Consider the following 21,943-nt stretch of genomic DNA (forward strand, 5'->3'; position numbering starts at 1 on the left):
GAACACAGGAGTAGGGTATTACGCTTCTCAGCGGCCCGAACCTGTATACATCGCCCGTGTCTTGTGCTTTTTCCATTCTCGCGAACTTTCCACAGACTAGGAGCTTAGAATCTCACCCAGGGCCCCCGGCCGAACCGGCAAAGGGGGGCCTGCGCGGTCTCCCGGTGAGGAGCCCCACGCTCCGTCATATTGTGTTTTGAATTGCTAGGAATACCAAAGTTGTTAGTATCAAGATTCTAGGCAGTATCCTTAAAGTAGTATCAAATCGTAGAATTGTATGGTAGTATTGTAATACTATTATATATAACCATTCTTTTTTTAAAAAAAGTAGAGTAATAATATATATAGAGTGTGAAGCATGGGCACAAGCAAAAACAAAGAGGGAAAAAAAACCACGTGGAACATGTGCACATGGTGATGCAACAAACAGTAACTATACCGGAGACAATAACAAATAGTCCTTGTTTTGTTGGAGGAGAAGAGACGACCTTGCTATAACAACGGAGAGATTAAAAGTAACACCTCCGCCGCACCTATAGCCGGTGGGTTAAAACCGTTATTCAATCCACCACGTTGTCAAATCGTACATGTTTGATCTATAACCGAGAAAACCAGTGTAACCCGCTTGTACTGATTTGGTTTTGGTTGCTGGGTTGGATGGTTTGCAATGAACAAACCTAAATTCGATGGCTCCTAGAGCGTTGATAATGTCTAAATTTGTATACAAAAGTTGATTTATTTTAGAACAGATGAGTTAATACACAAGGTTAGCAGTATATTTTCTTTCACCAAGAAATATTTTCTAAAATAATAATAGTAAAAATAATGTGAAATCTTGTGTAAAGGTTTGGAGGAGTGTGTGGTGGAGGTGATGTGATGTGATTAGTTGACGAGACGGGGAGGGGCGTCCAGCCAAAGAGGATCGAATCGCCATCAGCCACCGCCGCCGCCGCCGGAGACCTCCGATCCGCCGCCTCCAATCGCCGACGATGGAACCGCTCAATCATCCAAGGTGACGCATCGGCATCGCCTCTTCCAATCCCCCTATTCATCCATCCACTAAATTCGTCATCATCGCCATGGCCACCACCAAATCCTTTCTCCCTCCCCCATTCATCGCCCTCTCTTCGAACCCTCGTCCCACCACCCTCGCTCCCACTCCCAATCCCAGGCCCCGCCGCCGCAATTCCCTCGCTATCTGCTCCGCCTCCGCCTCGGGCGACCCTTCTCCCACACCCGAGGCCGAGGGCGGCGGCAACCCGCTCCTCGCGCTATGGCGCCGCACGCTCCACCCCCTGGGTGACTACGGCTTCGGCAAGCGCAGCGTCTGGGAGGGCGGCGTCGGCCTCTTCATGGTCTCCGGGGCCGCGCTGCTCGCCCTCGCCCTCGCCTGGCTCCGGGGATTCCAGCTCCGCGCCCGCTTCCGCAAGTACCAAGCCGTCTTCGAGTTCACCCAGGCCTGCGGGATTTGCGTCGGCACCCCCGTCCGCATCCGCGGTGTCACCGTCGGCAACGTCGTCCGCGTCGACTCTTCCCTCAAGAGCATCGATGCTTATGTTGAGGTACCCCCTACTTACACCATCCTCTTCCTTTTTTATGCATCCTTTTGCATTCCTTCAACAAACCAAAATGGAAGATGGCAGATCTAGTACATGCACCATAGGACTACTTCTTATCACCTTACTTATATTACTCTCTCATACAATTGGCACTCAAACCATGTAACTTGTCAAAATGGCAATGCATATTCTTGTGTTTAATTTTAACGCATTTTCTTGCTAACTGCTTCGCCTTCTTTCTAATTATCAACTGAAATTTGATGCTAACCTAATCAATCAGAATCAAATGACTGCTTCATGCATGTCAAATTCTATGCAGATATATGCCATTTCCTTCTAAAGAAGATTGCCATTGCTTACTGATGCTGAAATTAATTGCATCTAGAGTAGTTTTTTTTTTCTAAAAAAAATATTGGATCTAGAGTAGTTAGTTGCTCAAATTTTGTTCATTCGGAAAAGCTGAGATCTTTACTCTTGCTGGCTAGTTTATTTTAACCTGGCTGTGTAGCCACTCGATTTACCTAAGCTGGTAATCTGAACAGCAAATTCCTGGTATTGTAACTTGTCATGATTCATGATTCATGGATGGGAGGGGTCATGTCCTCCTTTTAGATGCTTAGAGTTTTCCACTACTCACTTACTCAGACTTCACATTTTCAATATAAAGTTGGTGTTGCAGGTGTGCGACTTATTTGAAAGCAAGACTTTGCATTGACTTTGCCCTAAATGCCTATTAATTCATAGAACAACTTTCTGAAAAGAATCCATGGTTTAGTTTGTGCAATGCAATGTGTCATTAATTTGCATTTATGCTGTTTCACTAAGCTTCAGGGCTCATTGGTTCTCTTACGGATACTTTCCAGTTACACAAATAGGTTGAGTTTACCTTTCAATCATCACTCCTTTTAGTAAGTTGGGCAACAAGAGCACCTTCATTTTGGTCTTGCCTATTGTCTACATATGTGCATTTCTTACTGTATAATTCCCCCTGGGCTGAATATTTGCTATCTCTTGTATGATAGGTTGAAGATGATAAAATTATTGTGCCCCGCAATTCAGTGGTTGAGGTGAATCAGTCTGGTCTTCTAATGGAGACACTGATTGATATAACACCAAAAGATCCACTCCCTACACCTTCAGTTGGTCCTCTTGACCCAGACTGTTCCAAAGAAGGTTTAATTCTCTGTGACAAAGAGAGGATGAAAGGACAACAAGGAGTAAGCTTAGACGCACTGGTTGGAATATTTACTCGTCTAGGAAGAGATATGGAGGAAATTGGTGTTCACAAAAGCTACAAGTTGGCTGAAAAAGTAGCATCAATAATGGAAGAAGCGCAGCCTCTTCTTTCACGGGTACATTTTTCTCATCGTTCTGCTTTTGTATATAGTTTCCATATCCGGAGAAATATTTATAATTTGTCCTATTTAGTTAATCAGATCTCTTTGCAACCTATTTTTTTTCTCACTGCCACTCAATAAGATTTCATGGTTCATATGCTTTACCCCTATGGTGAAATTTTCGTAACCATGCTTGGAAGTGCAACAGCGTTTCCTGATCCTGTGTACCTTTTAAATATTGAAAAGAGTGGTTACTCTGGCAGTTAGTACCACTGGAGTCTCATCCTTTATACCTGACAGTTTTTCCTAACATGTCAATGTATCATGCATATGAAGCCATAAATCATGTAATTATCGTGATTATTACTTGCAAATAAATTTTCAGCCTTCATTCATTTGTTTTCATGCCTTTATGTACAACTCAACTATTGGCATGTTTTTTTTTTATGTCTTGTATATGGTTCAAATTGGTTGTGTACCAAAGTATATGATCTATTTGTGTATGATATACCAAGAAAAAAATGATCCATCCTGTCCATACTTAAGTCAGACGTTGGTTGACCACTGAATGTTCCAGGGTATGGTCAATTTTTGTCCTATCACATAGCTGCACTGGTTGGCATGCATGTAGCACTGTCAAGAGAGGGGACCTCCATTTAGGGGGGATATGTTGTTAGGTTTCTTGTTTATGTCACATGCTTTTGAGAAAGAAAAAAAAAAGGTTGTGGGTGGTACTTCCTCCATATGTGCAGCTCTGCCGAATCCTTTTTTTTTGGGTGCAAAATCGAAAAATGTTCCTGAATAGTAGTACTCATCCATTTAAATGTTAGTGATGGAACAGATTGAAGCATTAGCTGAAGAAATTCAACCTCTGCTTTCTGAGGTTCGTGATAGTGATCTGGTGAAGGATGTCGAGATTATAGCTAAAGGTCTGGCTGATGCATCCGGTGATTTAAGGTACTTCTGGAAAGCATTGTGGCCTAATACATATTATTTATACAACTATGAGTTATAACATCTTGCTTGAGGTAAGTCATGATAAGTAATGATATAAATTGGAGAATTTGATATAAACCATCAAGCTATGACTTTCTTATTATGAAAGAGTCTACAAGATTATACTAGTATTCAAATAGACCTCTCTAAATATACACTGCATCATATTATATAATGTACCAAAGATAAATGTGATGATAAACTTTTCTTGTGCTACCCTGCAGAAGGCTGAAGTCTTCCATGCTTACCCCTGAGAACACCGATCTTATTAAGCAGTCTATTTTCACCCTTATCTTTACTCTGAAGAATATTGAGGTTTGCATATATATACTCTTTTAACTTTCTTTAGGTCAGTTTTGGTTATTTCTCAGTCAGATCATCAGACTGAAATGTATTTGCTGTACCCGTCCTTGGTTACTTCGCAGAGTATCAGCTCAGACATCTCTGGTTTCACCGGTGACGACGCGACAAGGCGGAACATCAAGCTGCTTATCAAGTCACTTAGCAGACTGTTGTGATTGCTCAGGAATAACACGGGGGAGCTTTCTCCATTGGGAAGCGCTGATACAGGAATTTGCTATTAGTGTAGCATTTCTTGAAAAAAGGAAGAAAATGAGAGGAAAGCGCAGGTTGAGAATGAGATTAGAAAGAGGTCATTTGGAGAGAGGGGAACCAAGTTTTTGAATAGTGGAATTATAGTCTCTGGTTTTGTTTTCCAAGTTTCCTGCATTCCCGGATATTATTAAAACAAGAAAAGCACGGGGAAATGTGTAAATCTCCGTTAGTTGTGTAGGGCATCTTCTTAATTTGTTTTTGTTTTTTTTTTTTGGGAGGCAGTGTAGGCCGGTTTTTGTTTGATATTGTGATGTTTCATTCTTGTGCCCTTGCGCAAAGGTAACCAGCAAGGAATGCATAAATACATGAAAACTTTGTTGTCTGAGTGAACCATCTTGTTGTGTATGGGAGTCCCATGTGTTGCGTATTACTCCTACTTGTGTGCCCAGAAACAGAAAGAATTGCGTGGGATATGGACTATGCGAGAGAGAGAGAGAGAGAGAGAGAGAGAGAGTGCAGAGGAAGGGAATTGAAGAGGTAAGCGATCCCGGGCGGAAGGTGTGCAGTGCATGCCGGAGTTGGCGACTGCTTCAACTTAATTGGCTGGCTATATTATTTGTGATTGTATACACAATAGAAGACGACGAGATCGATCGAGCAACGAACAGCATATGGCTCACAGCGGCTTCTCCGGCAGCCTGACGTCGCCGAGGTTCGACCTCGCCGTCGACATGGGCCATCCCTTCCTCAACCGCACCGTCGACGGCTTCCTCAAGATTGGCGCTGTACATAATACATCTCTCTCTCTCTCTCTCTCTCTCTCTCTCTCTCAATTAATCTCTGCATCTTATGTATTATCTTTTATTTAATCGAATAATAATCGATGCAGGTTGGGGCTTGCAAGGTCGCTGCCGAAGAGACCTTCGAGTGCCTTCACAGAGGTCTCAACTTTACTTCATCTGCTGCATATATAATTTCCCTATCATCGTGTTCATTTCTCTCTCATCCAAAAGGGACAAAGACACACCAGAGACAACATGAATCTCTCCTGTGGCCATCATTTCTACCCACCATATTTGTTTTTAATGTTGTCACTCTCCTTCTCTATTAATACATAAGCTTTTACCCCTTTTCAAATATATAATTCACCCACTGAATAATGCACTTTCAGAGTTAGTGCTCCATGCTATTTTGACTTTTGACCTGTTTCTTTCTGCAGGGGACGTCTCAAAGCACAAAGTTGAGAGTGCAGTAAGTATATATAAATACACTCACATTTCCATAGCTTTGCATCCGTTATTCCATTTTCTCTCTATCTGCTGTTCCATCAAGGACAGTTTCTTCAGAAATGAAGTTACTGTTTCCCCACCTAATACTGCTATACTCCTGCTGATCTTGCGCTCCTGAATTTATATGTATGCAGCTCAAGAAAATTTGCAAGGAAGGCGCATATTGGGGTATAATTAAATAATCAACTCATCTGCATATATAATCTCCTACTTCCTCCGTTTCACAATGTAAGACTTTTTAGCATTGCCCATATTCATTTAGATGTTAATGAATCTAGACATATGTATGTGTTTAGATTCATTAACGTCTATATGTATATGAGCAATGCTAGAAAGTCTTACATTGTGAAACGGAGGGAGTACTTGATTTTCTATTAACTCAGCTTTGCTCAAAACTAACAAAATACTACTGTCAACGTACTCAAGCGCATGTGTTGTATTTTTGTTAATCTAACAATGGAAGAAACACATATTCAGGTACTATTGCGGGTGTATATGTGGGCATGGAGTATGGAATCGAAAGAATCCGTGGTCACAGGGACTAGGTAATATACGCATATGGTGTTTGATTAATTTGGTCGGAGTAAATCTCAAAATACTTGGACCAAACTATCGCAAAGCTACAAATTTAATGTTGTGCATCACAAAACTATAAATTTAATGACTTGTACCACGAAACTACAGATTTTGTAATGAATTTATCAAAGAACTACAGATTTTAAAGTTTAAATCAATAGCCTGTTGTTTTTCTGAAAGTTACAAAAGCTACAGTTTTATAATAAAATTGATGTTAAATTTGTAGTTTGGTGATAATTTAGTACTAAATCTGGCAGACGCACTCTTAAATATATAGTTTTGTGATAGTTTGATTAAAGCATCTGTAGTTTTGGAAAATGTACTCATCTGTTCATGAATATATACTGGCTGCTGTCTGTGCAGTGTGCACGATCGATCTGGATGTTAACTTGCATTTCCTTGGGATGTGTGTGTATGCAATTGAGCAGAAGAACGCGATGGTTGGAGGCGCCGTAACAGGAGCACTGGTGTCTGCGGCGAGCAACAGCCACAGGCAGAACGTGGTGAAGAACGCCATCACTGGGGGAGCCATCGCAACCGCTGCAGAGTTCCTCAATTACCTTACCTGAAGTCTGCATACTACTTGTTGTTGATCTGTGCCCCCAAGAAGAATAACACTCTACTCTTACTTGTTGGAAAAAAATAGTATTAGCAACCACGCATATGCAAATTTTAATGCAGTAATAATAAGAGATGGATCGATCGTTTTCCAGCTCTTGTATATGTGACTGGCCCTGCTTTATGTGTGTAGTGTTAATTTCAGCTTTAGCAGTACGTGATTAGTGATGGACAATAATTGTCGCAGACGTATCTATCAATTGCTCCTGTTGTGTGATGCTTTAACTGTTGGAATCAAAGTTGCGTTGCCTTTGTTGTTATGAGGAGGAATATATATGTTGGGGCAGGAAAAGAATGGAGGAGAGATCGTTCTCCATATCCTTATCATCGGCCTCGTCACTGCTCGCAGTTTAACTTTTTGGTGATGCGAGCGATGGTCAGCCATATATATACTCCCATGCTGCATGCTAGTAATCAATATACGCCTTGTAAAAGTAAACGATCGTCTAGTAATTGCAATATCATAGGGGTAGCCATTGACAGAGATCTACATAGATAGAGGGGGAACAAGAATTGACACTCCACAGATGCTCCACTCATTCACCTTTACTAATTTATATCTTTTGATGTTTGATCGATCGATCGATCCGTCCGTCGGTGTCTCGACGAATAAAAACTGCAAATCGAACTGTATGTATATAATATAGCGTCGTAAATTAAATTAAATTAAATCGAACTGAATACTACATGTCGAAGCAAGAATTAGTTCAACTAAAAGATTTAGTTTTTCCGGTTGCAATATTTGTGAAATTAATTGAAGAAATTAAGAAGAAAACTGGAGAGATATATATATGGATGAGACAAAATGAGATAAGACGCATGGTGGTCCCTCGGATGATGTCGTCCGTTCCTTATTTCCATTCCATGGCAGCTGCTATCGCTATCTAGTGCGCGCGGCATCTCCAATCCCATCCATTCTAGTGGTCGATCTAGCTACTACTGAGTATTGTTTTTTCTTCTTTTTACTACTGTTGATTATTCTGCAACTGCAGTTAGATGCTTGCTACTCCTACATCGATCTCTCTCGCGCGGGCGTATGCATTGCATTCACTACTGATGATCCGTGGGTGTAGTGTGGGTGGCTATAAATAGGGCAGGGTGCGGTTGCCATTGCTCCTCAGGCCAGCAACTGAGAAGCTCCATACAAGTAAGCAGCAGCTAGTTGCCGACAAGGCCAGAGAAGGAAGAAGAAGCTCTCATCATCATCACCATGTCGTGCTGCGGTGGCAACTGCGGATGCGGCTCCAGCTGCCAGTGCGGCAACGGCTGCGGCGGGTACGTATATTACATGCAGATCGATCGATCGATGCAATTCAAACTTGACGATCGATATATGCAGATGCAAGTACTCTGAGGTGGAACCCACGACCACGACCACCTTCCTTGCCGATGCAACCAACAAGGGGTATGTACGTATACCCATGCTTGATTAATTATACATACTCCGATCGATAGATTTTATATAAGTATGAACACTATATATCCATTACATGGGCAATGCATGATCGATTGCAGGTCTGGTGCTGCTTCCGGAGGATCAGAGATGGGGGCGGAGAACGGCAGCTGCGGCTGCAACACCTGCAAGTGCGGCACCAGCTGCGGCTGCTCCTGCTGCAACTGCAACTAGAAGAAACTTATCTCCATCCAATTCATCACCTGATCAACGAGCTACCAGTACCACTACATATGCCATGTACTAGCTACCTAGCTTGCATGCAAGTCCTTAATTTGCTGCTAGCTAGCTAGCTACCTACCTTAGCGTCTCATGTATGTCATGTTGCCGCCTGGCCCCTAAATAAAATTCCTTACTTAATCGCAAAATCTTATTTATATACATTTTCTTTGTCTTAACTATATACTATACTCCTGCTGCATGCAAGCAGAGGCTATATATGATCGAGAGAGTACGTAATTCTAATCCTACCATCTTATTAATTCATATTAACTTGGCTGCTTATATACTTCTGTAACCTCGATCTCAAAAAAAAGTGAAACAAGCTGAGCCTAATATTGAGAAACTGAATTACTACACGCAAAAGTTCAGCGCCAGACAGGTATTGATGATGCATATCCTCTGCGGTATAACGGTTGCTACTGCCTCTGCAGTATTACAGGGGATCCCTGTTGGACAGGCAAAGGGAATGCACCCTGACCATTGCTGCTTGTGCTACCTCCCTGGAGCAAAGGATAATTTATAGAGGATGCTTGTATGAGTTGAATCATATAGGAATTCTTTCCCCTCTCTTCTAAGATAGCCCTTTGAAATAAAATTGGACACCATTTGATGCCTTCTTCGAAACAGAGGAATTTAACAAAAATTTGAAGAAAATAAACTGTCTCATGTGAAAACCATTTAGGATGGCTCGATACAAGGAGAATGTGAAGGGAAGTTTGAATAAGTTTAACTTATTGGAAAATTTTCTTTGACTGTATCTCTCATTTGATTCATATGTTTTTCCTACGATTTCATCCAAACTGACATTCATGAAATACCTCCTTTTTTTAATATATATATATATATATATATATATATATATATATATAGTAAATTTGTTTGGTGCTCCATGGTGCCCGGGCACCATTGTTGAAATTGAGTATATACCCAATTCAAATTAGTATGAAACTTTTTCAATTACTTAGGTATTAACATTAACTACTTTACTAACTAGTTTAAAGCAAGTTTGAACTGAATTTGAACTTGTTTTTGTTAGATTTTGATTCTAGGTATATAGCATCCATACATATAATTTGTTAGGTATGTAATCATGGATTGTGAAATAAAGTTAAATTTGAGTTGTTTTGTTGATAAGTAAAGGTATAAATCAAATTATTATAACTAGGTATATACTCACAATTTGAAAATTTTGAAAAATTTGAGTGATTTTGTGCATTAGATACCATGGTGCCCGGGCACCATGGTGCCCCATATGAGTGTCCTATATATATATATATATATATATATATATATATATATATATATATATATATATATATATATATATATATATATATATATATATATATATATATATATATATATATATATATATATATATATATATATATATATATATATATATATATATATATATATATATATATATATATATATATATATATATATATATATATATATATATATATATATATATATATATATATATATATTGCCGTTGACTTTTTCATACATTTGACCATTCGTCTTATTCAATATTTTTTACAAACAAACAAAAATATAAGTCATTCTTAAAGAAATGTTAATGATAAATCAAGCCACAACAAAATAAGTATTAATTACAATTTTTTTAATTAGACGAATGATCAAATATATCTCAAAAAGTGCGACACGTGTGCATAATACTAGCAACTAACAAAATGGTAGCAGTAAATTTTACACTCCATATTGTACAGGAGATGTACTATTCAATTACCATAAGCAAAATTTTTCTGTTTCACCCTACGCATTTACAATGTTAACTCTCAATACGAATCTAAGAATCACAAGTTAATTTTTCCAAAAAAAAAGAAGAAAACAATAATAAGTTGTCTGGAAGTTCACTGATATCTGCAAGGTTTGGTTTCTTCCAGGTAGCAAATAACACTAGCATGCAAACATGTACACCCTTGTTACTTTCGTTGGAACAACGCTGCAAATAAACACACATACTATTATTGATCCCAGCATCCCTCTCAAAAACTTGCGCTGGCTCAATCTTAATGGTTGGCTACAAAATTGCAGAGTCGCATTTATGCGCACCTCGCCCAAACTTAGTCATACTTCATTGAGGTAGCCACAACGCTTAGATCCTGTAATCAGCTTGCAGGTGACAGGTGATTCAGATCCTATAATAAACAATTAAGAACTTCAGAGGCATGTGCATGCATCCGGACGAAGGAATTTACACCATGCACTTGCACTAATATCTGTAGTTATTTTCAAAACCATTAGTAACCTCATAAAGTACACCATGCCAAGTTCTACGGTTCTAATACAAGCAGATCAACACAGGCAAGTCAACTGCAGATACAATATGTCAATATCAATATATGGGGCAGTTAAAACAGGTTGTTTATCTCCAAAATCCACTGCAAGGATTGAAGAAGCATTGTGCTGCAGTATGTAAAAAGTATTGACAGACTGGACATGTGTCAATAAATGTTCGGCCTAAACAGGACATGTGTGCATCTTATTTCTTATTTCCACTAACATTGCAAAGCACTGAAGAAATAATGTGAATTTCCATATGTAAGATAAAAGTGGTGAGAGGTCATCCAAAAGGTGTTATGCAAATTCACAGGAACTGCAGCCAGAAGCTAGTTTGTGATGAAGTTTAGCTGCACACACCTTTTCATAGTTTGGAGCAGAGGAACACAGCCACAGATTATTATACTGCAATGAGCATAGTTGAAAGTACCAATTCTAGCCCATGCTTCTATCCACAGAAATAGCACATTCGAGTGATTATTGAACTCCTAGATCGTTTGACAACTGCAGTATCCCACGCATTTGAAGGTATGGGTTCTCCAGCAGTTTTTCATTGTTACACTGGCAACAATGTAAATAACATGTCAGTACCGACATAATTGAGATATCAGATATGCATGAAATGAAACCTCCTACGACACTTGAAGCACCTGGCGTGAAACCAGAAACTAATCTAGATAAACCGATGCATATGGATGGCATTCATGTAATACTTCAAATTTCACCCCCATAATGAGATAGGAAAAAAGAGGCTCCACCTGTTGAGCTTTTGAGATGAGACTTTGAAGCATCCGTTGGTAGGTATCTGGCTCTTCTGTCATCATTCTCTGTGCATATAATTTTTATCAATCAAAGTGGACCAGAACTATAAGCAAACAATCAACAATTGTGATAGGCATACCTTCAAGAGAAAAGCAGCAGAATAATATGCTACCCTTGAGTCTGTATCATCTAGAAGACCCCTGTTGGTGTTGATTAATTAAGGGGCAAACATCATCATCATGTGTTAGCTACACATACAACACATTATGTAACTAATCTATGTAGAATAGAAAAGATTACCTGAAGAATTCATTGCCTTCTACTTCCTTAAGAGCTTCCTGGTCAGCTGTGCATTTACCAATCAAGAGTAAAAGAAGCGCTGCTCGAATATCTGACGTAGCACCAGGGAGATTGCCTCTACCTGTGCTACCAACAGCAATACCCAATGCAATATCATCGCTAGCTGCCCCTTCAAGTTGCATCAATGGCCAGAAAAACAATGAAGTTGGTACGCGTGCTACAAGCTGCATAGGAGCTATCGCAAGGCCTCTCAGAAGTAGTGCTGCCATTGATGTCTCGGAGAGTAAAGTGGTTTGAGCAGTTTGATTTACGCTTATGTCTTGCAATGTCTCACTCCTGCAAAAGTTCTTGTTTCCAACATTTTGATGCGACGCAAGAGTTTCCAGATGGCTCTCGATGTTCTTAGTTGTACAACCAAAAAGTTGACCAAGGGATTGAAGCCCACCCATATGCATCACATTTGAAGATGGCAGTCTCAGACATAATTGAGAAAACAACATATCACACATCTGCATGAGGAAACTACAGATCAGAGAGGATAGAACTCAATAATACTAGTTTGTTTAAACAGCTCATTCCACAGGGCACCACAGAGGTAACTGACTTTAAGCAGTTAATAAGGGCGAGGAGAAACAAAATTAGCTAATTTCATTTTTATTTAAAACAAAAGTTGAACTTGAAAAATTTTTAGATTGGTTACGATTAGCTGTATCTTCATGATTCTTCATCCAAATCCTTCTCAGTAGTTCTTATATGCCAGAATATTGGCTGTAAGAATCTAATTTTAACTGCAAAATAAGCTAATCAACCGAGCAGGTATGTTGCTGCCAAATGCTACTGACAAAATATGGCCACCACTTAAAAAAGAAAGAAAGAATATAATTAGGAATCATCTAACAACAGAAAAAAAAAAGTACTAGCTTGACAAACAGAAACTGCAAGCTCGGGAGGAGGTTTGACCATTCTAAATTCAAACTTTATGAGCAGCAATCAATAACATGGAACAGCAAAATAATCAATAAGCATTATAATGTTACTCATACGTCTAAAAAAAACTGATTCCCTTCTGCAAACTTTTATAAGTTAACTTTTTTATCTTGAGTTCCTAAGGATTCTTGGGAGGTGCCAAGAGGTTTAAAAGATTAACATTAGGTGGTATCAGTACCTATTGGTGCCTCCCAAGTACCGGGAAAAACACTTAAGTTTTAAGGAGGAAACTGCTACATACACTACCAATTATGGCTTGTACCATAAGTGCCAATTGCACTCATGTGAAAGTAATCACCTTTAAGATGTTAATATGGTCTGTCTCATTATTTTGGACCACAAGCAACAAAGCACTGTTCATAATATCTATAACCGCAAAAGCTTTGTCCAGGCGATGTTTGCTATGATCAGCAACTGTGTGCTCTTGCATGTCATTGTCATCTAATAATAATTTGCAACGCATCAAAAATTTGTCCAGAACATATAGAAATCCCCATCTAATGAAGTTATGTTTTGACTTCAGAAGCCCACATAGCAGACAAACAGGCAATGAAACTTCTGAGGATGACAAATCTTGGCTTCCGGCAACTTCAATTTCGTCTTGGAGCTTTTGGATTTTAGACCATATAGAACCATCTGTTTCCTCACTGATTTCTGAAAGGAGCAATTCAACTAACCAAATATATCCATGATGCCTATATGATGAAATCTGCGAGTTAAGAAGTGAGTGCAAAGTAGCCCAGCAAAGCCTTGCTCTAAGTGCAACATCAGCATCTTCATGTCCATCTCTAATGCTGCTGAAACACTTGTAAGATTTTGTTACTTGGATCATATAAGCAAACTCAGTGTCAATCCTAGAAAATGTGCTGACTGTTCCATCAAGTTTCCTGATAACCTTGTCCAGAAGCTACAAATATTGAGAATCAATCAGAATAAACACATAAATAGATTTTTTTTTTAAAAAAATAATGTGCTGCTTCAAGTTCGTCGCCAACACTGTCCCTAGTCCTTACTTTATACAGAATAAAACATCCTTACTTTATACAGAAGAAAACATTAACATACTACAATATTAATATACAGAAGAGAAGTATATTGCATTGTCGTGTCAATTACACAAATGAAGTCCAACAAACAGAAGAAACGTGCATAGCAGCAATCTGCAATACCAGGTAATACAAATAGCATGGGGATTTTATTTGTTGGCATCAACTGTTGCTTTTTAGGTGCAATTGTGCATGTATATGGATCATTATTTGTTGAAATCACATAATAGAGTTGATTTTAGAAGCTATGAAGATTGTGGATACAGTTTCCCATTACACACAATTGTGCATATTTGTGGTTTAGTGACATGAAATAGAAACTCAACAAAAGTGTTGTAATGTCTACTCTTAGCTTCTTAAGCGTGCAACATATATTAGTAACACACAAGTCAAAAGCATAATACCACATTCAACTGCTCATATTCTGTTGACTGTGACAAAGCTGATGATATAGCTTTTCTCAGCATGTCTCCAACGCCTTCAACACCGTGCTTCACAGAAATATAGAAGGCCTCTGGAGCATCAGCACATGCAAGAAGGGAAGCAAGGGGCTGAGCATCATCATAAGTGTAGGTCGAAAGGCCGCCAGCCAAGAATGTTTCATTTATTTGATGCAATACATAGTCAAATAGAACAAAGAACAAATCCCGCTTCTCCTCCCTTGAGTTGGCTCGTGAATACTGCAAATGAAAAGGTATATGCATAAACATCTCTTTGTTAATGACTCTGCATAAAATGTAGTGATGCAACTGAATGAAAAACACCACAAACATAAACCTCTTAATGAAGTCCGAGAACAATACTATCATGATTATTAGAAAGGGATATTGAGCTGAATTATTGTTTCATAAAGACATGTAGGTTCGAGAGAGAGCGCAGACCATTGGCAGGCCCATAAATCAATTATGATTCCTTGCTTCTTACTGTTTACTACTACCTCCGTCCCAAAATATAAAGTGTTAGGGTTGGACATGGGTATTAAGAAAGTTGCTGGAATTAAAAAATGGTGGAAGGTTGTGATTGGTTGAGAAGAGATATGCAGGAAATTTGAATGGTGGAAGACTGTGATTGGTTGAGAAGAGATGTAGGTAGAGAAGTTGCTATATTTTGGGACAAGTTTGAAGGCTAGAAGTAGTTATATTTTGGGACGGAGGGAGTAGTAATTTGTGCACAACTAAGACACTAATAGTAGAATATCCAGTCAAATAGACAGAAAGCTCGCTAATCAAAAAGCCATATATAAAGCAGCATAGGCCATCTACACATAGGAAAAGAGTATAAAACTAACCTCGAGACAGATATAGTCAACTCCACCAACGCGATCTATCTGGTCAGGAAGAAAATGTGTATCAATGGCACCGTTTGGAGCTCCATCAGATACTTGATACAACATATTTGTCAGCATGCAAATAAGTTTGCTGTGCACTACTTTTGCCCACGAATGCTCCACACTTATCTCAAGAAGAGTCTTGATTACCTATATATGGTAAAAAAAGATGCAAATAGTTATATCCTCCTCAAAAAGAGATAATTTACTGACAGAAATTAGTTGAAACTACATAGCATATGTGTTCATACATTTGCTTTTGCAACTCCAAGATTAACAAACAGTAATCCACATTTTTACATAACCTAAAAGGCATGTGAGTAATTGGACTAAGAAAATGCTGCTAGTCAAGAGAGAGAAATTTTGAAGAAAGTATGTTTTCTTACCCTTATGTCCAGACCTCCAAGTCTACTCCTAATGATTTTTCCTCCATCACATACAAAATAAAATAGACAGCTCAAAGCTGATGCCCATACAATCTCTTGCCGCTCCTCCATCTACGAAACCAAGAATAGCAAACAGAGCCACATGTGATATGTATCAGCATACTACAAAATTGAGCATCCCGTAGAAAAACATAAAGACAAATGGAACAGAACAACAAATAATCAATTCACTCAGAGTTAACCAGTTTCCATAGGAAGCAAACTGGTAGAAGCACCATCACATAATCATCAGTTGCAAATTACTTGGGCATAAAAGTAGACTCAATTTGAAGTAGCTTAATACTACCTTCATATTTTAATGTATGACGCCGTTGACTTTTTGTCTAACATTTGACCATTCGTCTTATTCAAAAAAATTATGTAATTATCATTTATTTTATTGTGACTTGATTTGTCATCAAATGTTCTTTAAGCATGACATAAATATTTTCATATTTGCACAAAAATTTTGAATAAAACGAATGGTCAAACGTTGGTCGAAAAGTCAACGGCGTCATACATTAAAATACGGAGGGAGTATATGATAAAATCAATATTCTATCGAGTGACAATCACCTGAACAAGGAGAAGAAGAACCTCAAACATTATTTTCAGAAGCCACGACTCAAACTGATCAATAGCAGGACTAACCCTCTGCTCTTGTTCAGATTCTGTAGCCCTCTGTTCATCCATACTTGATCCATATTCGTTGTTCATATAAGAATGATTCACAGTTTCACTTTTCTCAATAAGTGGTGCATTCTCAACTATCATAGGCTCCAGCAGGTGTGCATGAATCCCAAGGTTTAGTATCAGATCAAATGCCTTTGTCCTGGCAGGAGATTTTTGAGAGCTCAACATACCCTAAAAAGCATATAAATGTTAGTGATATAATCACACAATCCCTTTCGGGCCACTGTCTAACTGTCATGCAAAGTAGAACACCTCAAGCATATATAGTGTTAGAGGGGCAGCGGCCTCCGAGTCCATCATATACCTGGACCAAAGAAAATAAAGGAAATCATTTAAGCCCTCAGAGAATATGCACAGCATAAGATACATGAAAAAGATATCTGCACAGCAGAAACTTCGCAAATTGGTAAAGGGATTTAAATAAATGGTTTCAAAGGCTGTAGGGGAAAAAAGAGGCTACATCAGGCTTACAGTAAGAGTTGGGCAGGATCAAGATAATCTCAACTATTTTAACTGAGATGTGTTCATATTTACTCAGAAATATCGATATCTACACTGTGTATCTCCTGAAGTAGCTCACAACATTACTATGTACACAAAGGAACAGCAATTAATTACTTGAACTACTAATTCAATGGGAGCGAGATACAAGTATGTGTTTTATACTCTAAATGCTGCCTCAACTATAAAAATATTTTATTCAGGTAATAAATGATTCATTGAGACATGATATAAGAATAAGTAATGGTGCCAACAATTGAGCTATCAGTAAAAGCCCTAAAAGAAACTACGCAGCCACACTATCAAGGATTCCAGTGTAAATGAAATACATCACGAACATTTACAGGTGTGTGAATGGAGGACAATGAAACAAAACAAAATGAAATGAATAGGGTGTAATGTTATTTACATGTCGATAACAAGTTTGATAAGGACACTGAATGCCACATCTGCTGAAGGTTGGCGACTCTGGGTGGTCAATCTTGATGGAGCACTGAACTGATTTGAGTTTGAAGTTGTTTCTGAGCAAACTTCAGCTATGACTTCGGAAATTTCGGCAGGGTTCAATTTTAAAGGTTGCTGCTCACTGGTAAAAGTGGGTAACACAATAAGCAAGACATTCAAGCGCATTGTTAAACATGACCATAAAAAATAGATAAAGAGACAAAACTCATATTCAAGAACAGTTATATATATCTCAAACGAGTACTGTTGATTTATAGAAGAACATCATATCATCTACAATTAATATGGCAAATTGATATAGGGGCAGCGAGAGAGAGAGAGAGAGAGAGAGAGAATCATTTGACAAAATATAATTTGTGTCTCCATAGGTTTGTCAATTAAGCACTGGTTGTTTCTTCTTTTCATTGTCTACATCAATCTGTATGTCTGTAATATAAACACTTACAGTTCAATTTCTGTAATGCAACACTGAAACCGGCCTTATATAAGCATTTCAAATGCTGCCCTGGATTATGTAGAGTGAATAAATGAAACAAGAAAAGTACCTGTAGTGCCTATACTGAAAAAGGGGACGTGCTCGAGGCTGGAAAGTATTTGCAGGTATGTTCATCCTACATAAGAAGTAGATGGTCCCATAGATAAGAAATTGTCATTTATCGTTGATTTCAAAAAAAACATAAACATTATGTCCAATAACTGGTTTAGTGATGACGATTTTACTCATAAGGACATATACATAAAACAATTAGTATACACCACTGGTGTCAAAAGCAATAATCCCAAAAAGAATTATAATTACAACCAGAAACGTTCAGCAAATTTTCCAGGGTAAATTCTTGAAGAGCATCGATATGTCAAGGGGTCTTCTTTTCAAGAAAAAAAAAAGAAATGAAAATAGAATGTAAAGCAGTGTGAATATGTTTCATGCAAACTGATGCAGAGACATCTATACATCACTTTAAAAAACCTACCAAACTTGATTAGGGCCTGATTTCATGCGTTTTGAGGCAGTTATTGCTTTCAAGTGACTCTGTGATGATGCAAAAGTACTTGCTGTAGAAGTTGAAGGTTGCAACAGATCAATATCAGGAAAGTCCTGGATAAAAGAATATTTCCATTGTTGATCATTAATCTTCGCCTCCATATCTCCAACTAGAAGAGCTGCAGCACCAACTTCAAGAAAACCCTGTGTATGAAAATCTTGAAGGTCCGCAAAATCATTGCTGCTGATAAAGGAAGAAGTCAGTGTTCTTAAATCTGTATATTTTTTTTTATTAGTCGGTGTGGTCTATTTTCACAAGGGAACTAGTAGAGGGAAACATTCCAGTCAACCTAATCAAACCAAGTAATAAGCACAAAAGAAGTACCTTTCTTTGGTAGAAGCCGATGCTTGTCTTTCACCATATACATGCCATCGCCAGTTTAAAATGTCAAAGGATATATATTTGGTATCATCGGCAGGCTCTCCCCCATCAGCTTTTTCAGTTGCTGATGATATTAAATCTGAAGGGGCATGTGATTCCTTTGATTCAACAAGATCCATGTTGGTAATAGCTTCTGGAGTCAACTGAGAAACTAAGGACTTGTTGAAAAAGGAAGAAAGTGAGGGGAGGGATTGTTTTGTAGAGGTTGGTGCAACAGAGTGGCCAATGGGTTGGAAGGACAACTTTGGGATATGCCTGGCAACTAATGAGCGGACGTAGTTCAAAGACTTGACAAGAGATGGTGAAGCAAAGTTGGTTATTGGTGGAGCAGCAACAGAGGAATGTGGCGAAGCTGATGATGATCTCTGAGTTCCCAATGGTTCGCATTTTGCTATGGTATTTGCGCAAAAGAGATCGATTTGGCGTAGAGTTTGCACCCTTGGGGTGTACCTGATTAAAGAGTGAATAAAGTGTTTCAGTGTTTTAGGTGTGAAGAATTAGAAGAGAGAGAGAGTGAGAAATGAGAATGAGCTTACCTGATAAGATAAGTCTTTAACAAGGAGACACATTTAGGGACAACTGCGGGGCTGGTTGAAAAGAAACGAGGCGGATATTGTAAGGGAATAGATAGAAGCATTAAATTAAATAAAAAAGGAAAGGAAGAAGGGTGAAAGCATACCTACGATCTCTTTCAGCAAGAGCATGGTCGATGAGGACATTGTAAGCCATATCGATGGTTGATGGGTTGGCGATATAATCCTGGCAGCAGGAACAGCAGAAGATTAAAAGTAAGAAGAAGGGTGGAGAGAGAGAGAGAGAGAGAGGGGGAGTAGTTGTTATTATTACCCGGAGGGTTCTGGAGGCCTCGGCGGGGGCAGAGGAAGCGGCGGGTGGCGGGGCATGGGTGTGGGTGTGGGGAGCGGGAGGAGAGAGGCAGTCGGCGACGGCGCGGCGGAGCGGCTCGGGAGGCTTGCGGGCGGAGGAGAAGGAAATGGAAGCGGCGAGGGAGACGGATCGCGGTGGCCGGTGAGGGGGCAGCTGCCTCCCCACCCGCTTCGACTCCTGGACCTGGACCGCCATCCCGGATCTCTGATGCCCTAGATAGCCTCGCCCTAACTGCCGCCGACGCCGACGCCGACGCCCGCCGGAGCTCGCCGGAGCTCCGTCGCCTGGGATCCCTCGATCGATTGTGAATTTTGTGACAGTGTAGGGTTACTAGGTTAGGACCTGTCACCACCAACAAGACGACCACCACATCTATATGTGGGCCTTCCCTTCTCCAAAAAGGAGGCCCAAAACATGATCATACGTCGTCTCGTTCGGCCCAATAGGCCTAATGTAAACAGCATACAAGGTCTAAGTCTTCATGGGCTGGCTCGGTCCTTAGGCCGATCATAGGTCCGTCCCTGTTCAAGTCATCGGAGTATTTTTTTTTTTTACTCCTACTAATATTGCTACTCCTATTACTGAAGGCTAATATCTCGAACCAAACAACATTGTCCATCCTCTCTCTAAACAGCACTGCACCCAAAGACGCTACAGGGACAGTTTCCTTCTAAGTCCCGACCTTATAAACCTTCTAATTAAAAACACTTGAAAACAGTATAAAATTAAAGATACATATTAATCTGCAATCAATATAGAACGGTTAACATACAACTATATTTTTTATTATGGCTACGATTAAACATACAAGTGATCCATCGGCTACGATTAGAAATAACAGTGCTCTTCTTTTATAGATGATGTCTCAACGTATCTTGAGTAATTGGATCTAACTATATATGAATACTACACAACAGAACTACTAAAGCAAGGTCTTAATTTCTGGAGAAAAAGAACGGTATAAAACTCTAGTCAGTATTTTTTCCCCCCTTCTTCATTTTATATGCATGTTCAGAGTTCACTATCCGGACTAAAAATGAGTATATATAGTCCAGACTGTAAATGAGCCCATATAATCAGCTGAAATTAGCTGGTACTGCTAGCAGCTTGTGTTACTTTCAACTATACAATTCAATGATAATTACATGCATGTCGAATGCTGATTGCCTAACCTGTCGCCGGGCAGCATCTATCACCTACACCATCAAAGATTCAGTCTCAAACTCTGAAACCTCTGAAAGCGATCCAAAAGGCTGCAGGCGAAGAATGAAGATCAAGCAAGCTACTCCAATTACTAATAGGTTAACTTGTAACTGTCATGACTGCGTATATACTGTCAACTTGCATTGTTCTAGTATTTCTGCACTTGTTGATCTATCGCCCGCTGACGAAAAACGAAATTGCTAGTCATTAACACGTAGAGCGCTACGTCATCGTCGCATCCATACTATAATATCAGTATTTTCTTTTAATCGTCCTTTCTTGAGTCAAAGCAGCAACAATTAATAAAGTAAAACTGATGACCAGTATGAGTATTATTAAGAGTCCTTAGAAGTTGGATCTTAGATGCAACTACTCTGCTTATGCCTGCTGTGATCGATTGATCGATACGCGTCTTATGTTTAAAATGAAAACTGGCCATCACATGCATTAGCTACTTGGTCTATTACATTCATTCATTCATCCAGGCCATGTGTGTGCAATGGAAGGATATTAGCTTAGCTAGCTAGGTGTCATGTTAAAAACAAGAGTACAATGACCTTTCACCCTGTACAGCAAGGCGACTAGCTAACTATCTGCCTTCTTCACATACAAACAGATGCATCTGGTAGTATGTTGCGTCAAGAAACTGAATTTAAGCCCTGTACTGTAATTCAGAAAAACTTATATACGCATACATACAGTCGAAATCATTTCACTGCCAGCTTGTTCATCAGTTTAATTAATTACTCCATATATCCATGGCAGTACAAAATACTACTCCCTCCATTTAATATTATAAGTCGTTTTGATTTTTTCTAGTTAATTTTTTTTAAGTTCGACCAAGTTTATAAAAAATATATTAATATTTTTAACATAAAACAAACAAATTATCAAAATATATTCAGTGTTACAATTATTAAAACTAATTTGGTGTAGGTTAGCAGACATCACATCAATTACAAACTACTACTAGTAAAAGATCGAGATGAATAGCAATTTACTGTATAAAT

At 39.0% G+C, this 21,943-nt stretch overlaps 4 protein-coding genes across 17 annotated transcripts; 3 read left to right on the plus strand and 1 right to left on the minus strand.

The window, feature by feature from the left end:
• Window positions 1-870: 870 nt before the first annotated feature.
• Window positions 871-4,837, plus strand: LOC4326407 (protein TRIGALACTOSYLDIACYLGLYCEROL 2, chloroplastic). The gene is made up of 5 exons (XM_015763613.3): window positions 871-1,562; window positions 2,582-2,911; window positions 3,738-3,853; window positions 4,117-4,207; window positions 4,318-4,837. Exons 1-5 carry the CDS (start codon window positions 1,080-1,082, stop codon window positions 4,408-4,410), a joined length of 1,113 nt encoding a protein of 370 aa, XP_015619099.1. The 5' UTR covers window positions 871-1,079; the 3' UTR covers window positions 4,411-4,837.
• Window positions 4,838-4,980: 143 nt separating this feature from the next.
• On the plus strand, window positions 4,981-7,190 carry LOC4326408 (outer envelope pore protein 16, chloroplastic). 5 transcript variants are annotated; one of them, XR_010741516.1, is made up of 6 exons: window positions 4,981-5,232; window positions 5,337-5,388; window positions 5,667-5,698; window positions 5,871-5,964; window positions 6,214-6,281; window positions 6,741-7,190. XR_010741516.1 is itself a non-coding variant. In XM_015763624.3 (6 exons), the coding sequence occupies exons 1-5, from the start codon at window positions 5,119-5,121 to the stop codon at window positions 6,279-6,281; spliced, it is 300 nt and encodes a 99-aa protein (XP_015619110.1). In that variant the 5' UTR covers window positions 4,981-5,118; the 3' UTR covers window positions 6,676-7,190. The 5 variants fall into 5 exon arrangements, 4 of the variants coding, with proteins under 4 accessions (XP_015619110.1, XP_015619105.1, XP_015619122.1 ...); XM_015763624.3 differs by having other exon boundaries at window positions 5,871-5,904; window positions 6,676-7,190; XM_015763619.3 differs by having other exon boundaries at window positions 5,871-5,904.
• An 859-nt stretch (window positions 7,191-8,049) lies between these two features.
• Window positions 8,050-8,751, plus strand: LOC4326409 (metallothionein-like protein 2B). Its single transcript, NM_001397951.1, has 3 exons — window positions 8,050-8,205; window positions 8,270-8,335; window positions 8,446-8,751. Exons 1-3 carry the CDS (start codon window positions 8,141-8,143, stop codon window positions 8,555-8,557), a joined length of 243 nt encoding a protein of 80 aa, NP_001384880.1. The 5' UTR covers window positions 8,050-8,140; the 3' UTR covers window positions 8,558-8,751.
• A 1,558-nt stretch (window positions 8,752-10,309) lies between these two features.
• LOC4324294 (uncharacterized) lies at window positions 10,310-20,077 on the minus strand. 10 transcript variants are annotated; one of them, XM_066310738.1, is made up of 19 exons: window positions 19,692-20,077; window positions 19,525-19,604; window positions 19,382-19,432; window positions 18,789-19,295; window positions 18,393-18,644; window positions 17,967-18,032; window positions 17,366-17,542; window positions 16,708-16,759; window positions 16,339-16,626; window positions 15,724-15,834; window positions 15,299-15,487; window positions 14,415-14,690; window positions 13,263-13,871; window positions 11,978-12,486; window positions 11,817-11,877; window positions 11,674-11,742; window positions 11,276-11,476; window positions 10,688-10,854; window positions 10,310-10,577 (listed from the first exon to the last, which is right to left on the minus strand). In XM_066310738.1, exons 1-17 carry the CDS (start codon window positions 19,923-19,925, stop codon window positions 11,393-11,395), a joined length of 3,615 nt encoding a protein of 1,204 aa, XP_066166835.1. In that variant the 5' UTR covers window positions 19,926-20,077; the 3' UTR covers window positions 10,310-10,577; window positions 10,688-10,854; window positions 11,276-11,392. The 10 variants fall into 10 exon arrangements, with proteins under 10 accessions (XP_066166835.1, XP_015620965.1, XP_015620964.1 ...); XM_015765479.3 differs by having other exon boundaries at window positions 10,688-10,737; window positions 18,393-18,647; XM_015765478.3 differs by having other exon boundaries at window positions 10,688-10,773; window positions 18,393-18,647.
• Window positions 20,078-21,943: the final 1,866 nt, after the last annotated feature.

This window comes from Oryza sativa, chromosome 1 (assembly GCF_034140825.1).
Source record: "Oryza sativa Japonica Group chromosome 1, ASM3414082v1".
Lineage (NCBI taxonomy): Eukaryota > Viridiplantae > Streptophyta > Magnoliopsida > Poales > Poaceae > Oryza > Oryza sativa.

What these genes read in the sequence shown, in the direction of transcription:
- LOC4326408 (XM_015763624.3), top strand. Translation starts at nt 5,119, where the DNA reads ATGGCTCACAGCGGCTTCTCCGGCAGCCTGACGTCGCCGAGGTTCGAC. An exon ending in CTTCGAGTGCCTTCACAGAG is followed by an intron (nt 5,389 to 5,666) that starts GTCTCAACTTTA and finishes TTCTTTCTGCAG; the next exon opens with GGGACGTCTCAAAGCACAAA. An exon ending in CAAGGAAGGCGCATATTGGG is followed by an intron (nt 5,905 to 6,213) that starts GTATAATTAAAT and finishes ACACATATTCAG; the next exon opens with GTACTATTGCGGGTGTATAT.
- LOC4326409 (NM_001397951.1), top strand. Translation starts at nt 8,141, where the DNA reads ATGTCGTGCTGCGGTGGCAACTGCGGATGCGGCTCCAGCTGCCAGTGC. An exon ending in TGCGGCAACGGCTGCGGCGG is followed by an intron (nt 8,206 to 8,269) that starts GTACGTATATTA and finishes CGATATATGCAG; the next exon opens with ATGCAAGTACTCTGAGGTGG. An exon ending in GCCGATGCAACCAACAAGGG is followed by an intron (nt 8,336 to 8,445) that starts GTATGTACGTAT and finishes GATCGATTGCAG; the next exon opens with GTCTGGTGCTGCTTCCGGAG.
- LOC4326407 (XM_015763613.3), top strand. Translation starts at nt 1,080, where the DNA reads ATGGCCACCACCAAATCCTTTCTCCCTCCCCCATTCATCGCCCTCTCT. An exon ending in GCATCGATGCTTATGTTGAG is followed by an intron (nt 1,563 to 2,581) that starts GTACCCCCTACT and finishes CTTGTATGATAG; the next exon opens with GTTGAAGATGATAAAATTAT. An exon ending in CGCAGCCTCTTCTTTCACGG is followed by an intron (nt 2,912 to 3,737) that starts GTACATTTTTCT and finishes GTGATGGAACAG; the next exon opens with ATTGAAGCATTAGCTGAAGA.
- LOC4324294 (XM_015765479.3), bottom strand. Translation starts at nt 19,925, where the DNA reads ATGGCGGTCCAGGTCCAGGAGTCGAAGCGGGTGGGGAGGCAGCTGCCC. An exon ending in CTTGCTGAAAGAGATCGTAG is followed by an intron (nt 19,433 to 19,524) that starts GTATGCTTTCAC and finishes CTTTTCAACCAG; the next exon opens with CCCCGCAGTTGTCCCTAAAT. An exon ending in TTGACTATATCTGTCTCGAG is followed by an intron (nt 14,691 to 15,298) that starts GTTAGTTTTATA and finishes TTTCATTTGCAG; the next exon opens with TATTCACGAGCCAACTCAAG.